The sequence below is a fragment of the Desmodus rotundus genome, chromosome 2, assembly GCF_022682495.2.
Source record: "Desmodus rotundus isolate HL8 chromosome 2, HLdesRot8A.1, whole genome shotgun sequence".
NCBI lineage: Eukaryota > Metazoa > Chordata > Mammalia > Chiroptera > Phyllostomidae > Desmodus > Desmodus rotundus.
Window position 1 is genome coordinate 101,893,957 of NC_071388.1, and position 16,551 is coordinate 101,910,507.

The following is a 16,551-nucleotide window of genomic DNA, read 5'->3' on the forward strand; positions in this document are numbered from 1 at the left end:
AAACATCAATGTGTGGTTGCCTCTCGCAGGCCCCCAACTGGGGACCTGGCCAGCAACCCAGGCATGTGCCCTGACTGGGAGTCGAACCAGTGACCTTTCGGTTTGCAAGCCGACACTCAATCCACTGAGCCACACCAGCCAGGGCAGAAGTAGCATTTTTTTAATGGTGATTATTTTGGCAGGAACAGCCCACTGGATACAGACTAGTCTCAGTTATTTCTCTTTCTTCACTGCAAATTGAGTGTGTTAGACCAGTTCCCTCTGTCTCAGACATTCTGTTCAGAGGCTACTGTCATCTGCAGAAACTCCGTACAAATCTAAGGTATTATTGCAGTAGCAATTGTGAAAACCAGGCTTTATACCAAATAGAACAGTTGTGCTGCAGATCATCTAAAAGTCACAACTCTAGCGGTTGACATTTTAAAGAGACTGACTTTTCTGATGACGAGCTGCCGAAGTAAGCTCACAGTTCTTTACCACCCGTTGGCTGATGTGGCAAGGAGAAGTTACTCGTGTGTGTGATGGAGCAGCCAGCCTTGGGTTAAACATTCATTGTACATAATCCATCCTTTAAACATCACCTGAGGGTAGCCACAGACTTAACTGTACACCTAGTCTACACATTTGTTTTGATCCTACAAGGTGGTAGAAACCAGAGAACAAATGGGAAACGTGCTAGATTCGGAACTAGGTGGTCTGGTTTCCATTCCAAACGCTGCAGCTCACTCGCCCTAGAACCTCACCAAGTCAGTTAATCAGATCAGGCCTCCGTTTCCTCTGGAACTCAGTGGGTCTGTGAACAGCAACATCTACATTTTGACCTACATGTTCTGATTTTACACTTTTATTATTCTTTTTACCCAAATTATTAGATGATATTGATTTTTTAATTAACTTGTTTAAACTCACTTCTGTGTTAGAGTAACTATACTGACTGACTTCATTGTATCACCCAGAAATGATTTCCTACCTTAAAAACCCCCTGCTCTTGTGAATAAGTTGAAGTCACATTGGCATTTTGTCACAGATTTTGAAGAATTTCTGGTTCCACTATGCTCTGTGAGGCAGCCAAGCCTCCCTGGGAGTTACAGGTCTGTCCAGAAGCATCTTCCCTAGAGTAGAGCCACATGAAAAGGCCATGGATGCAGGGCCTCTGTATAAATGAGTGCAGGGGGAACTGGAGGAGTTCTGTTCCCACAGGAGTTGGGTCAGGGTGGCATGACCTTGCCTATGAATTGGGCAAAATGTGTAATTGTTATTCCTGTCACAGGGAGGGTCAGAATGCAGAGTAAGACCAATGCTTTTTCAAAAGGAAGAAAAAATGTACCAAAGCATCCGTATTCTTCCCACTGGGCATTATGACCCCTTGCTCGTTTGCCTTGGCTTCACTTCGTCCAGGTGCTTGTATGTCCCTCTGCCAGTACCACGCTTCTCCCTCCATTAATCCGAGGATGCAGGCAGGACGGTTGCATGCTAGGGAGGGGCTTCCAGTGGAAGGTGTTGTTACCCCTTTACCCAGGCCAGACAGTATCTCTACCTAGTCACCCTTGATTATATATTGTGTGAAACAAGAGTGTGTTCATGAATATAGTATCATTACTCAAGATAATATTCTGCCTGTTATTTACCCTGCTAGTGGGAGACTTGGCTTTTCACCACACAGTAGGATGCAGAGCAAGTCCCTGCAAACCAGCCTTCTTGTATCTGGGTTCCTCTCGCCCTGTCTCCCAGCAGAGTGACCTGGGAGGCTGCAATGGGACTTCGTCCATGGCCGTGATCAAAGATTACTATGCACTGAAAGAGAACGAAATCTGTGTGAGCCAAGGTGAGGTGGTCCAGGTCCTCGCCGTCAACCAGCAGAACATGTGCCTGGTGTACCAGCCGGCCAGCGACCATTCGCCCGCAGCCGAGGGCTGGGTCCCGGGCAGCATCCTGGCACCCCTCACCAAAGCCACGGCAGCGGCAGAAAATAGTGACGGGAGCATCAAGTAAGTGCCTCATTGGCTTCCCCGGGAGAGGAGTATGTGGATTTAAAAATTTCCGAAACAAACAAAGAACCCAAACATGCAAACACACAGTAGGGAATCACTGCTGCTTAATCTCGACCGTGCCCCTGGACCGATGTGTGAGTGCTGGAGCCGCGCGCAGCAGGGCGCCCAGGCTGGGTCCCTCTGGATTTTTTGCTTTTGTTGATGGTAGTGGTGGTGGTTGTCCTTTCCTTTTTGTTTGTAATTTTGTGTTCATTTTTTCCCTCTCTTTCCCCCCCTTGTTAAGAAAACGACCCTACTGAGACCCCAGGTGACAAAAGCATGCCTTCTGTTGCTCCACTTGACCCATCACAGGATTCACTGGACTGGACTTCTATTTATATTGTATTGAGTTACTGATATATATATATATTTTTTTGATTGACACCAAAAAATTACCTTAGCACAAATGCCAGACAGACCTGTGCAGGTCGGAGGCCCGCTGCTTCTCCCAGGAGAGAGGGAACTTTTGGTTGTCTGTGGCAATTCCTCTGTACCTTTTTTTTTTTTTTTTAATTTCCCCTCCCCTGTTCCTTTAATATATGTTCGCGGTAATTTGTAAGATAGTTCTTTTCCTTATTTTTGGTTGCAAAGACCCTTCCGAACACATTCCTGTATAAAGTATTTTGCACTATTTAAAGAAACCCATGTGGACGGAGTCAGGCTGTGCAATATGATGGAGAGTCACGATGTTCACCGTTGTACCTGTGATGTAACTAAGGATTTTAATGTGCTATTTTAAATATGTAAATAAATTTTCACCATGAGCATGTTCTAATGAGGTTAAAGACTAGTTGACCCTTTTTCCCCATTTCACTATTCTGGGACTTTTAAATATGCAAATGATTCTTCTCCTTCCCGCCCCCCAGTTCTTTTTCTTTTCTTTTCTATGTTTTAGGAGTTGATTGAATACATTGTCAGTCTTTTCCTCCAACCCCAAACAGTTACTAAAGCTCGAACCCCAGCCTTCCCTTCCAAATAGCCCCTGTTGGTTTTCCTCTTACCTCAGATGAGGAATGATGCAGACTGGATGCTGTCCAACTGGGGAACCTTGAGGTGCTTACATGAATTAATGACTAGAGGAGAAGGTAGTGTTCGGCTCGCACCCCCACTGCTTGCCATGCTGTGTGGTCACTGGTGTCAGGGGTGGAAGGAGCTCCCATAAGACGTCTGAGCAGGGTCACCAACAGAACTGTGCTTCATGGGCCTTTTCTGTAGCTCAGGGGTTAGAGGCTCCGGAACTCACCCTGGCCTTTCTAGGTAACTACAGGCCCAACTGCAAATCAGCAGTGGCCCCTACGGCACAAATAGGCCCAATTCACTTTATTCTAAAGGTGCTTGGCTTGGGTGCCCTTTACAAAGCCTTGGAAATAAAGACGCTCAAGGCATTAAAGTTCTCATTCATCAGTCATGATTGGTGATATAATTATCTAAGCCCTGAGCTCATCCTTCTCCGCACCCTTGGGTCTTTCAGTCACTTTTTCACGCCTTCTGTGGGAGGGCAGGTAGGAGGGTTGGAAGGCTGGGTGAGAGACAACAGACTCGATACAAATTGGTCATTTTGGTTCCTCGTCAGCCACTCTTGTACAGGGGTGGGGGGAGCAGAGCAACAGACTAAAGCAATTGTCGTTTGCCAGTGAAGGATGCATACCGCCCCCACCCCAGGGCCTGCTTTGACCATAGAGGTCAGAGTTAGTGTGACGCCTTCAGGATTGATGTCGCTGAAACCCTGCTTCCACATCCATCTCCGGGCTTGTGGCCAAGAGATGGAGGCTCCCTGAACCTTGATGACGAGTTCTTCTGGGAAGAAAATATGAAATTGAGCCTGTCCTGCCATTTGCACTACTCTGAGTCTCCCTCCTGAACATTATTTATGACATGTCCAGTTCCTCACCAAGCATACTCAATGACCCACAAGGTTCCAATAAACACAGGGACACACCCCACACTCACACAAGCACACACTGTGCTGTCTGCCCTGGGAGTCTTCAGCAAGCACTTGCCTGGCTCAAGATGTTCTCAGAAAGAGCTAGAGGCATGGATTTGGGGGTAAAGATATGAGGTGAAAGTCTGAAGTTAACGGAGTGATGTCACTAAGGTTAGCTTCCATGATTGGCTCCCACTAAGATACGGGAAGTGGAGGAAGGAGCTGGTGTGCATGGATCCCAGACAGCCTGCCTACCTAGGAGCTACAAAGGAAGGTCTGGCCAAGAGATTCTTTCTTGCCTTTTAAAAGAGCCCACTTTTCCAAAAAAAAAAATCAAGAATGTGAAGATTGCTCTTGCCTATGCAGAAGGTATATTTTTGACCATGTGTGTTAGAGATAAATATTTTGGGGACACCTTTCTCAGAACATCCTAAAATTCCTAACGTATGTGGAACTTTGTGGAAGGGATACTGTACATTTTGGAGTACCCTCCTTCCACCTGAATCTCCTGTGCCTCTTTCTCTCCTGTCTCCCTCAATGGAAGTGCTTTTCATTGAGATCTGGTCTACATAGGCCTAAATCTGACAAGGAGACACTGAAGGGAAGCCAACCTCACTTATCTCAGACAACCTTAGAGCTTCATTCAAACTCTGGGACCATGCCTGGAATTGATGACACCTGCCCAGGGTGTGTGCGACTTGGCTTTTGGTGTCCCTGTCTTTGAGTCATAACATATCAAGAGTTCTGCTTTGAGCTTCTCTTGCAAGTCTGTCAAGAAGTGCCCTTGTGGTAAGAAAGAAGTTAGGACAGTGTGAAAGGCACTGCTGCCCGCCCCTCCCTGAACGTATATTGTGGTTCTTCTCCCACAGGAAAACCTCTCAGCGGTTGACAGAGCCCTACATTCACGAACACCGGGTGATGTGGATAGCATAGGGCAAAATACCCTTTGTCCTAAACAGTTCAGATGAATGAGTGGTGCTCAACTATTCATTAGTTCCAGTGCCCCCGGAAACCCTGTCTGTACCGCAGCGTTTAGCCGTGGTCACAGCCCAAGCACAAATGAGGATGTGGAAACCTGAAAATCACCCTTTCAGGGGTCTGTGCCTGGTCCTGGGAAAGTGCCAGTAGCTTATGCACTATAGAATAGACTACTCTTATCTTTCCTGTGCGCGCCCTCCTGCCCTGCTCCCCGCCATTCTTCCCCTGTCCACCACCATACCCTTCAGGACGGGAACTCCTCAGTCCTGTAAGACCTCATCAGTAATGTTATAAAAATCGCCCTTGGTGGAGTTTAATAACCTAGTACTCATATTTTTCTCAAATGCTGCAGTCAACCTTGCACATCCGTCAGGAGGAGTCAGAGCTCATCCTTGCTCACTTCCCATGGGAGGTGAGGTCAGCGGCGTGCCACTGCAGGGGGGCCTCCGAAGCCAGGGCACCACTGGAGCCCCTCACCTACTGACTCACCACGGGTGGCGAGCCCACCCACCGCTTCACCCTGCCCTGACCTGCCATTTTGATTGGTGCATTTTTTGGTACAACAGGAAGTCATGTTCATGGCACACTCTACGCATGAGAAAGCGGGCGGAAGTGGAGAACACGGGTAAAAATGAAGCCACAGGGTCTCGTAAACCCAAGGATATTCTGGGCAACAAAGTCTCTGTTAAAGTGAGTAAGGCATCCCGGAGCCGTGTCCCACCTCTCATCCACTCCCACCCTGCAGCATTCTCACGAGGAGATCTGGGAGGATGGGGTTTTTTTCCCCAGTGTGGGAACCAGAGGGGAGGTAGTTTAACAAGATTTTGCATGCAAGATCAATTTATTTTTTATTTTTTATTTCTCCTGGCAACTTCGATTCAAATAAGTAAGTATCTCTTTTTTCTTTTATGACTTTATACTATGCAGATGTTTTATAGCAAAATTATCTGCAGCATTATTCTCTTAGAAATGCGAGGCGCTTGATTCATACTGAAGTTCTCCAAGTTGCCCATGCAGACAGTGCCCTAGGTTTGAAAACACATGCCGGGTAAAGAGATGTGGGATGCTTTCCAAACCCTCAACCCTGTGACGCCTGAGGTTTGGAATGTAAGGGCCACTGTGTCCTTGGTAAAGTTTCATTTCTTTTCCCCAGAATCCAGACGTCATTCTCAGGCCTGTGCATGGCAGGGAAGGGTGGCACATCGGTGAAGCCCAAGTCCCTGCTTTGTAATAATCCACTTATTACTCTGAACTCACCGATTACAGGCTTTGGCAGACCCTTGTTGCCTCCCACCTCAAAACACTGTGATCTGTTTTCTTTCCACGGTACCCTCTGGAAAGTGCTGAGTCTGGAAAATGGAAATGAGATGGCTGAGGTTCAATTGTGCTGCAATGTGTGTTTATCTACCTGGCACTTTTTCCCCTTCCTGAGCAAAATAAGAACTGAGACCCATTCTAACGTCCTTCTTGGGGAAAAGAAATTGTATTCTCTCCTCACCCTCATCCGGGAAGGCCAGCCTGTCACACAGAAGACCACAGTTTAAATTCAGCAGCACTCATGCTTCATTTAGTTGCTTCCATTGCTATTTCTTGTGAGATGACAGCTGTCCGTGGTCCCAGCCTCCACTCCTGAGCAGAGCATGCTGCCGCCCTTGGTGACGCACACCCCCACCTGGTCTCTCTCTGCCCGGTTTCCCATTGCCCATGCTTCTCTGAAGTTCTCCTCACTCTCTAGCAAACGCTGCCTGTGTTCTAACTGTGTTCTCTTTCTTCCCCCTTCCTCATGCTGCCCATCAAGGAGACGAACAGTTCCGAGGAGTCAGAGTGTGATGATCTTGACCCTAATACTAGCATGGAGGTAGAAGCAGCTATTGTTGTCCTGTTTTTTACAATGATTGACTTTTTTAATGTGTTCTGTGACAGTGGCCTTGCCAAAGTGACCAGCTAGACAAGGATAAATTGCTATGTCAGAGCATCTCTGGGTGTTCTATCCCAACTTGACAAACAAACAAATGTAATCCAGTTAAATTTTGATAGAAGACTCCCTAGATGTCTTTTTTAAAACACACACTTCTGTTTCTCTTAAATGCTTGCTTGGTATTTTCTTCTTTTGCCAGTTTGACTTTATGCAGAAAATATTTAACTTCATTATTGGACACTTAGAACACATTTTTGTTGTTGTCGTTCATGGAAAACGGCATTATGAAGAATGGTTGCTTTCCAGCTGAAAAACAAGAACGCATTAGTTTTAGTTTTTCCCACTTTTGCCTCTCTCCCCCCCCTCTTTTCCCTCTTTTTGTATCCCCTTTAACCTCCTTATCTGGTTCTTCCAATGGGACCTATTCCTCCCTCAAGAGTCCAGCAAAATCATGTTCTGAGTATGACTTTGTGGAGACCGGGCACCAGTCACTGTGTACAGCTGGCTTGATAGCAGAGGAGGAGCGATTGCAGCAACTCCAGAGCCTGCCTCTGCCTGACCCCCAGGGCTTCTGGGCAGTGGCTTCCCGTGCCCGTCGTGAAGGAAGAGTCCTGGGACGGCCTCCCTCCCAGAGTCTTCACAGAGGCCTCTCTAGAGACAGGGAGACGCAGACACTGCCCTGGGGCCTTTCCCAGGCTCTGGGGTGATGGGGATGTGGGAGTGGAACCAGCACCTCCACCAGCAAGAACGTCAAATCGACTTCCAACTCCTAGGCTAGAAGCTATTTGGGGTTATGGAAACAGGCCTCTCACCTGGCTTACCAATGAATGACAACCATTGTGAATTTAACCCCAGAGAATTCGAGCAAATTTGGAGTTGGCCTCCCCTGCCGTTTTTTCTTTCAGAGTTCATTGAAACTCTCTTCTCCAAATCTGTGCCTCCATCTCCAATAATGGATAAAAGTTTAGAGATTTCCTCTAAGTACAAGGTAGAGAATTTTTTTTAAAACCTCTTCTTTTTTGTAGCCCTAAGCTTTTCACTTAACTAGATGAATTTTTATTGTTTTTATTCTAATTTGACCTAATCTCAATGAAATCCATTACCCTATTATGACAGCGACCACAAAATCCAAGAAAGACCATGCTGCCCAAGACGTGGTAAGTTCTGTGGAAGAAGCCAATGGAGTTGAGTCGAGGCCAGAGGGAAGTGGTTGAAAGTAGGAGTTCTGCCAGGATAAAATAGTCCCCTGTGGATGTGGGTAGTGCCACAGAACTAAATCTGGCAGGTGTGGGTCGATGCAGTGCTCCACTGTGGAGGAAGCACATATTGCATGTGTAGCCTAAGTGTATCTTAGAGAATGAGGAAGCTGCAGGGAGGAGGGTCTGCTCTGCCTGTCTTCCATTTCATAGGATAGGCACCAGCTCCCGTGGAGCCCACAGCTGTCAGCTTGTAGATGCCCGGTGGCCCCTGTATCTCCAGCCTGTGCTGCTGGCGTGTATCAGAGATGTCATCTGCAAGCAGAGGGAGGGAGATGCCAGGTATCTCTGTTCCAGAAGGCAATCTGGGAACGTTTTTAGCTCTGGGGACTGGGAGAGAAGAGTGAGTGACTTTGCTACTCTGCTCTTTAAAGGAAGCAGTGGGCACAGGGGACTGTGATGCCAGGTGAGGAACACACACTGAGGTTAACTGCTGTAACAGGATGCTCCGTTCTACATTTAGTGAAGCAAAAGCACACGTATGCACATGCACACATCTGAGCCCCACTTTGTTCATTGCATGCATTTCTGAGGTTCCTACTCATCCAAAACTTGCATCCTTTGCACGGCCTGAATGAGATGGGTCCCGGGGAAGTGCTATGAGGCACAGAAGCAAAGGCATTAGGGTATCAGTGCTGAATGGAGGAAAGCCAAAACTTGTCTTGATGCAGGTCCAAAAAGTTTTCAAATTTCAATTAACTGGGACTCTCAAGGGGGGTGTGTGTGGAAACTGCAAGTCTTCTGGTTAACCCACATTTCTGTAGTAGGTGTACATGCAGCCCTTGTATATTCCATACACATCCTTCTCGGCATCAGTGAGCTCTTCTGAACTGTGTTACCACCTGGAAATTAACCCTGAAGACATAAGCAGGTACTGAGGGAAAGCAGGTATCTTGGCACTGCTAGCTTAGTATTTTCAGACACAAGTAACAAATAAGATATAGAAAGTCAAACTGTTCAATAGGAGTTGAGAGCGTTCTCAAGGGGGAGGTAAGTAGAACCTTACCGCAGTGTCCATTGCAGAAGAAAATGGCCACAGGTGCACTTGAAGGGAGTTACGCTTTGAAGACCTGGCTTAAGAAACAGGTGGGAGGACCACCTCTTGAAGGCCTCTTGCTGCTAAAGCGATAGCTTTGGACATCACGACCAGGCCCAGCCTGGTCCCCAGCCTCACTCTTGTCTTCTGAACCTGATGATCGTAACAGGTGTTACCCTGTGGGAATGTGTCCCTCTGCTCTACTGAGCTGCATGACAACTCCGCGGCCTGTGCTAGGAGCCCATGTCTGCAGCCTGCTGACACCCTTGACCCAGGGCCAGCACGTTGATGCCACTCCTCGCTGTGTGTGAGCCCTTATCCAGCTTCCACATGCAAATGCTTGTCACTACCCAACCATTTTTTGTTTTTTCCTCAGTTGGTGAATTGAAGGGTTCCTATAAGGAGCCGTTACTGGGGTCCTTGCTTCCACACCAGCCGCTTGCTACCCTCAGAGTTGGCATATGTCCCACCATACCGTTTTAGGAAGATATATTGGCACATCCTTGAAAGCTAAAAGAAAAATAAATCACTTTGAACCCTAGGAATCTGATTTACAAAGCTTTCCAAGGACACCCAATTATCTAAAGGAGGCGATTCTGCTCTAAAGTTTACAGCCTTTTCCCCTGTGTGGACGCTCGTGAGTATTCCCAAGTACAGCCCCACTCCGTACTCCCGGCACCACCAGCCACACCACTAGCTGCTACAAGATGGGCTCCAGGCCTGTGTGACCCCTCATGGCCCATCAGCCCTTTCTCTCCTGCTGACCCATGACAACACCTCAGAGAGAACTGTTCCCAAAATGACAAGGATCTTCCCTGGCTCAGCTTACCTCTTTAGCTTGCACAGATCACACTTCGGGAATAGGCGTGGAAGGGATATGATAGATGAGGGAAATGTTTCCACGTGGAAGAAGAGTCAAATCAGGCTAAGAATCAAACACTAGGCCATCTTGGGAACAAGTTAATATTAATTCAGTTGCTCCAGGACAGCTTAGACCACTGATCACCTTTTGTTGAAAAGGAGCATAGATGCGAAGGTGGGCTGGGCACGACGCACTCACCTGACAGCCTCGCAGTGCTGCCGCTGCCCGGTGTCTGCGCTGGCACCCAGGCTGGAACCAGCTCAGGGCTTGAGACTCAGCATCTGCCCACTGAGCCAGCGGCCCTTTCTGAGAAGTCTGAGCTGGAGTGGATTTCTGTTAGGACCTGGGCTGGGCAGGGTGCCCCAGCCATGCCACCTCTGAGCAGTTGTCTGAGGACTACATGGGTGCTTGAGCTTTTGTGCCTGCCTCCCACCCCAGCCCTGCCACTCGCCTGCACCATACGCTGGGGTAGGGAGGCCTGAACCAACCTCCCAGGCTTCGTCTTCAGGGACAAGGATTCTTTTCTTTTTTTTTTTTGAAATAATGATTTTTTCCATTTTTTATTAATATAGGAATTACATTGATTTTTTAATTTTATTTTTCAATTACAGTTGAAATTCAATATTAGGGTGGGGTGGAGGGATGAGGAGAAAGGGCACACAACTGTAATTGAATAACAATAAAAAATTAAAATTAAAAAAAATGCCAAGGAAGCAAAAAAAAAAAAAATTCAAGTAAGAAATAGCACTAGTCTTACATAATTGTTCCAGAAAATAAAGGGACAAGGATTCTTAACCCAGCTTTTAGGTCAAGCCCAATTAACTAAATGCATTTTAACTTTTCTTAAATACCTAATACCACCTTCAGCAGAGAAGGTCAATCCCCAGCCCCGTGACGTGGGACATGACTGAATGCAGACGTTACCCATGGTTGCAATGCCAGCCGTCAGGTGTTCTGCTCAGAGGGTCACTCTGCAGTGAGAGCAGGGCTGGAATCTTGTGGGAGAGGGTTCCGAGAGATGAGGGAGAGAAGACAGTTAGAAAGGTGAAGCTAATCTGGGAGAAAATTTCCAATTAGGATAAAAACCATCGACTTTCAGAGTTGACAAAAACTTGGAAACCTTTAGTTAGCTCGTCCCCTTTGTGCACTTTTTAAATTGTGCAAAACATACGTAACATAAAATGTACCACCTCCGCCATTTTAAGTGGCGTTAAGTACCTTCACAAGTTGTGAAAACATCCCAACTGGAACAGTGCCCACCAAACAGCAACTCCCCGTTCCCTCCTCCCTCCAGCCCGCTGGAAGACTTTCAGAAGAGGGAACTAAGGCAGAGGAAGTTGTCCTGAATAGTCCGTCTCTGGTTGTCCCTGGGCCATGCTGCCCCACCTTCACCACCCTGCACCTCTTTTGCTACTCCCCATCTCCAGGTTGCTTTTAACTAAAACATGGGTCCTGGCCAATGACAAGACCTGCCTTCTTGTGCCAGGTTTTCTGTATGAATTTGTTATTCAGTGTTCCAGCTCAAGAAAGAGGAATATCATTTCTGCCCATCCCAGCTTTCCAAGGCTGAAGTATGATTTAGATAAAAATCACACAAAGGCAGCATCACATGGCAAGAACTGTGGAACGGGAATCGGAACCCCTGGCCTCAGTGCAGGTAGCCTTTCTGAGCCTGGGGTTTCTCTGAGAGGTCACACAGCTCCAAGGGGACAGGTGTCTCTGTACATGACATGGAACCCTATGAGCACCATGCAGATCTAAGGTGTGATACCAAAGGGCTTTGAGACCCTTTGCTCTTCTGAACTTCTGATTCTGAAAACAATGAGACTCCATCAGAAGAAGAATGGAAGATTCTGTACCTGGCTCCCAAAACTTGCTTTGCAGGGGATGTGGCAAGAATGGCCTTCTGAGACCTGACTGGATTGGCCACTCCCTGCTCTGGGAAGGGTTGGAATGGCCAGAGCCCCTTCTTTCCTCCCCCACTCGCACATTCCCCAGCTCCAGCTTCCACGTCTTCAAAGAGGGAGCCTGGTGCTCCCACCGCAGGTGCTGTGGCTTCTTGTCCCAGAATGAGAGCTTCAAAGTAACCTGGCCAGACAGACGGACGGAAACTTGCACGCCTAGTCAGCTGGCTGACCTCCTGGCATCACCAGCGTGTTTCCACCGAGGCCTGTTTCTGCATTTTATAAAAAGAATTCTTTTTTAAGAAAACTCTTTGGAGAAGAGAAAATGAAGCATCACATTCCTCTCATTTTATTTTTACAAAATATTTTCTTTGTAATATATCTGATGGCGCTGGCCTGGAGACTCCCTCTTCTTGCCCAGCTTGGTTCTGACTCTCCATGCAGATTGACTTCTTTTCTGCCACGAAGAGCAGGGCATGTAGCTTTGCTGGAGCAGGTGTTTGTCCTGGAGGCCTTCCACTGCATGTTCACAACTGTTATGCTTTCTGTTCCTTCCAACCACCTGGTGACGCTGGGGTTTTCTTACCCTCCAGAGAGGTCATGGTTATTCAGCCAATAAAAAGAGCAGGTCCTGATGGCAGTGCTTTGAGTGGCCACACTTGGCAAGTGACACAGCGGAAGACTGTCACTGAGATTCTGACCCGCCCCTGTTGCACATCTATTGTTGGAGGAGAATTTCTTCCTCAACTTTTTAAACCATTTGATGAGGTAATTAATTGTCCTCACCCACACCCTTTCCCAATGACTCAGGAGTCCATTCATAGAAGCCAAGAGAGGCTGTTCAGTTGCATGAGCTAGAAACATCTAAACTGGTTTCCCAGGCCCACAGTCAGCACCGGCTCAGTCATGAGCAGCCTGTGGCACCCTCCCCTAGAATGGAGGTCTGGGCCCTTTCATTTCTGTCGTACACTAGTGAGACTATGAGGTGCCATTGACCCAGGAGAAGTTGCTTTCAGAACCTGCTAGTAGAGGAGCAAAGGCCACACCCCATAGCCCTGCCCACCCTGTGCTGTCAAGGTCCACCTGCAGGCTCACTCGATGTGATGTCCTACTCAATTCAATGTATCAAACTCTGATAACACAAAGCATTACCGCATTGCAGTGAGTACTATGGAGAGTCAGGGGAGGGGCACCAGGCGTGGGCATTCCTAACTGGGGACCGAGCCCCAAGTCAACCTTGCACTCTCCCATGTTCTCAGAGCCAATTCTAACCTGTTGTGGGTCCTTAGACTCTGGGAGTTTGTTTCATTTATTTAAAAAAGTTTAGCGGATAGGGATGAGAACTCAAAACATTCATCCAGAAAGACTGTATCCAAAGCTGAGATCTTGGCTTCCAGGTTGGGAATGTGATTTATAGAAAAGAAGTTACAACACTGCTATCAACTGTCCTCCGCCTCCACCCCTGCCCCTTGCTGGCAGGCCTGTAGGCTATGGGGGCATTGCGGGAGCAGTGCGTACAGTAATCACCCGCCTTCTGTTGTTCCTTCCCCCTCAGCTATTTTGTGGGACAGGTTGCAGATTTCTTGTATTATTCTGGTAAAAGTCACATTTTCACCCTTTTAATTTTTGAGGACACACTAAATGTCCTCTAACCAAATACCAAGCAAGGTTGGGAGAGGGAGGTGGACTAGAAATCCCCATAAAACAATGTGACTGACCCATGGCCATCCAAAGAGACCTGTACCCTGCAGTCAGTGCTTGTACATTCTTCTCAAGAACCTCAGAACCTTTTACAAAAATTGATTCATATAACAAGTCTCATCAAAAAATCAAGAAAACAGTATCATACAGACCAACTACTCCAACCACAATACAATTTAGAAATCAGTAACAGAAAGGTAATTTTAAAGAATCTCATACATTTAGAGATTATAAAACATTTCTATTACAGTTGTGTCAAAGAAATAAAGTTGAAGAAAAAGTGCTTAGAACTAAATGATAATGAAGATAGTTGGGAAGTAAGGAACTAGTTCAGAGGCAGTTCTGCTTTCAAGACAGAGTTGCATTTACATATTTTCAGTTGCAGCTTTATGTCCATTCAGGAATGAGCAAAGGAAGGAAGATTTTCTAAAATTTAGAAAAATATTTCTAAATTTTTAGAAATTTCTAAATGTCTAAATGTCCGTGTGTCTGGTTTGTCCAGATTACAAACATGAAGGGTTAAGAAACATTGAATTAAAGAATGAACTGACAGTAACTAGCAGGGAAGGGAGAGAGGAGTAATGGGGGGGGATAGCGGATGGGTCATCAAGGAACATGTATAAAGGACACGTGGACAAAGCCAAAGGCGGGTAAGATTGAGGCTGGGGTGGGAGGAAAATGGAGACAACTGTACTTGAACAACAACAAAAAAAACATGAAGGGTTAAAACTCCAAACCAGAAATATGCAAATTTTTAAAAATTGTTTTTTCTTACATCCGTTCATTTAATTCCCAGATCTCATTATCTAAAATCATCTAAAATCCCTTTCCTTTCTCTTCTGAACACAGCTTCCCATCAAACAAGCACAAAGGGGCAGAGAATAGAAACGAGGGTTCACTCAAGGTTTAGGACATTTATTTTGAGTTTCCTTTGATCACTTTTATTCTTTCAGTATTCTCAATATGTATTTTTGAACTGTGTTTTGTGGCTGGTGATGAGGGATTTAGAAAAATGGGGTGGGGCTGTTTTTTCTCTGGAGTCGGTTATTACCTTCTTTTCTAGACATAGAAGGATTTTTGCCCTCACCTCAGGTGGTAGAGTCAGAATCTTGGACATTGACTGGCAAGAAAAATAGACTGAAGATTTCTTCAAAGATCACCTTCTTATTCAGTGCTGGTTGATTTTACCTGTGGTTCTTTCCCGTTACCTCACCGCCCTCCCACTTTGAAGGAGAATCAAGGAAACGCCTGGAACTCTCTCCAGCAGGAGGAAGCACTGCCACCTGCCGCCCTCTGCTGTTCAAATAAAACCAGGTTCCTCCGCAGCTCTTTACCCCACGGTCTACACCAGCCTCGTAGTCCTGTTGGACCTGGGTCTCCCCGAGAGAGAGAGAGGAGAGAGAGAGAGAGAGAAGATGTGCCTTTCGTATGAAGACAGCCATCTTTCCTCCACTACCACATCCATTTTGGGTTCCAGTTCTCACCTTCCCATCTACCACTCTTCTCGAACTCCCGAACTGTTCCTAAGGAAGGAAACCATTAGGCTTCAAGAAATACGTGCAAGCTTGTGATTAACCCTTCAAGATCCCAGGCTGATTGATGTACCTCAGGTCCCTTTCACGTGAACAATGATCATTAGACAAGGTGGTCAGAGACCAATATTCTAACAATTATGTGACCTCAGTTAAGTTGATTCAACAAATACTTGATCTCCTGCTATGTGCAAAATGCTGTTAAGCAGCCTTACATAAGACATGTAAAAGGGTTGCTATCTTTAAAGGCTTCCTGAGGCTAGTACAGCAGTAAGCTCCGGGGAAGATGATATGGTAGGTGGGCGTGGGATCAGAGCCATAGGAAGATCACTCTCCACGCGGGCTGGCTGACGAAGTTCCAGAGCCACATTCCCGACTAATGGAAACAGGAAAACACCCCAAGTTCATGGCAAGACATTTTCTCAACTCTCCTCCCCCAAATTAGGATCCCACCACTTGAAATTTCCTTTCATTTGACAAATATAAATGTAGCGCTTAAGGGCCAGGTATTGTGCTAGGCTCTGAGGCAATAGCACTCTGCAAAACGTGAGCCTTGCCCGCATGGGCCCTGTAGTCTGCAGGCAGCCACAGACAGATCCATCGGCTTTACACTACAGCGCGAGGAAGCCCTCGAGACCCTCCTCTGGTCCACACTCAGATTTGCTTCCAAGTAGGAAGAGGAAAAATGAGGAAGGGATCTTCTATGGGCATAATCCAGTCAAAGTTGGAAAAACCAATTAACATGCATTTTGCCCAGGCTCTTGGTCCTCACTAGAGGAGTTTAAAGAGGAGGACTAGGTAGAGATGGGCTGGAGAGCAAGGTGGGAGAGTCCGAGTAAGCAGGTTGGTGAGCCTTTGACCTTGAGGACAACATTTCACAATGCTTTCCCAAGCCCCTGCCTCTACACTAAATGCTGTGCTGGAAAGAACCCCTGGGCCAGTCCTCTGTCACTGTCTCTGTGATCTTACCTGGCCTTCCCTATCTCATCTGGAAATGGAAGTAAGCAACCCCTGCTCGGCACTTCCTCCTGGGGTTTCAGAGGAGCAAATGAAGGAGTATGTAGGTAGTTTATGTCAACTACGCAACGCCACCCCAATCAGCGACGTCATTACCAATATCAGCAACGTGGCCTTGCCAGCCAAGCGGCAGCACAATAAACCCAGTGCCTCCACCAGCCCTTCCAGGTAGAGAACCTGCAATAAAGCCTTATGGGCGACGTTTCTCTCCAGCTTTCCCTGAAGTCTTTCCCTTTCACTGAAGTCTACCAGGGACGTCCAACTTTTTGGCATCTCTGGGCCACATGTTACACAAACACTAACGAAAACTGATGAGCAAAAAAAAGGTTTTAAGTAAATTTATGACTTTGTGTTGGGCCGCATTCATAGCCTTCCTGGACAGCATGTGGCCTG

General features: G+C 46.8%; 1 protein-coding gene across 22 annotated transcripts in view; it reads left to right on the forward strand.

The window, feature by feature from the left end:
• Nucleotides 1–16,551, forward strand: part of KALRN (kalirin RhoGEF kinase) — an 838,419-nt gene that overhangs the window by 793,136 nt on the left and 28,732 nt on the right. For 11 of the 22 annotated variants that reach the window (XM_053918443.2, XM_053918445.2, XM_053918446.2 and 8 more), the window contains 3 exons: nt 1,732–1,988; nt 5,499–5,622; nt 6,731–6,790. In XM_053918443.2, coding sequence (XP_053774418.1) covers nt 1,732–1,988; nt 5,499–5,622; nt 6,731–6,790 — 441 coding nt within the window. Of the gene's footprint in view, nt 1–1,731; nt 2,810–5,498; nt 5,623–5,819; nt 5,838–6,730; nt 6,791–7,755; nt 7,820–16,551 lie in introns of those variants that run through there. The other 11 variants (XM_053918466.2, XM_053918460.2, XM_053918462.2 and 8 more) reach the window with 7 other exon arrangements.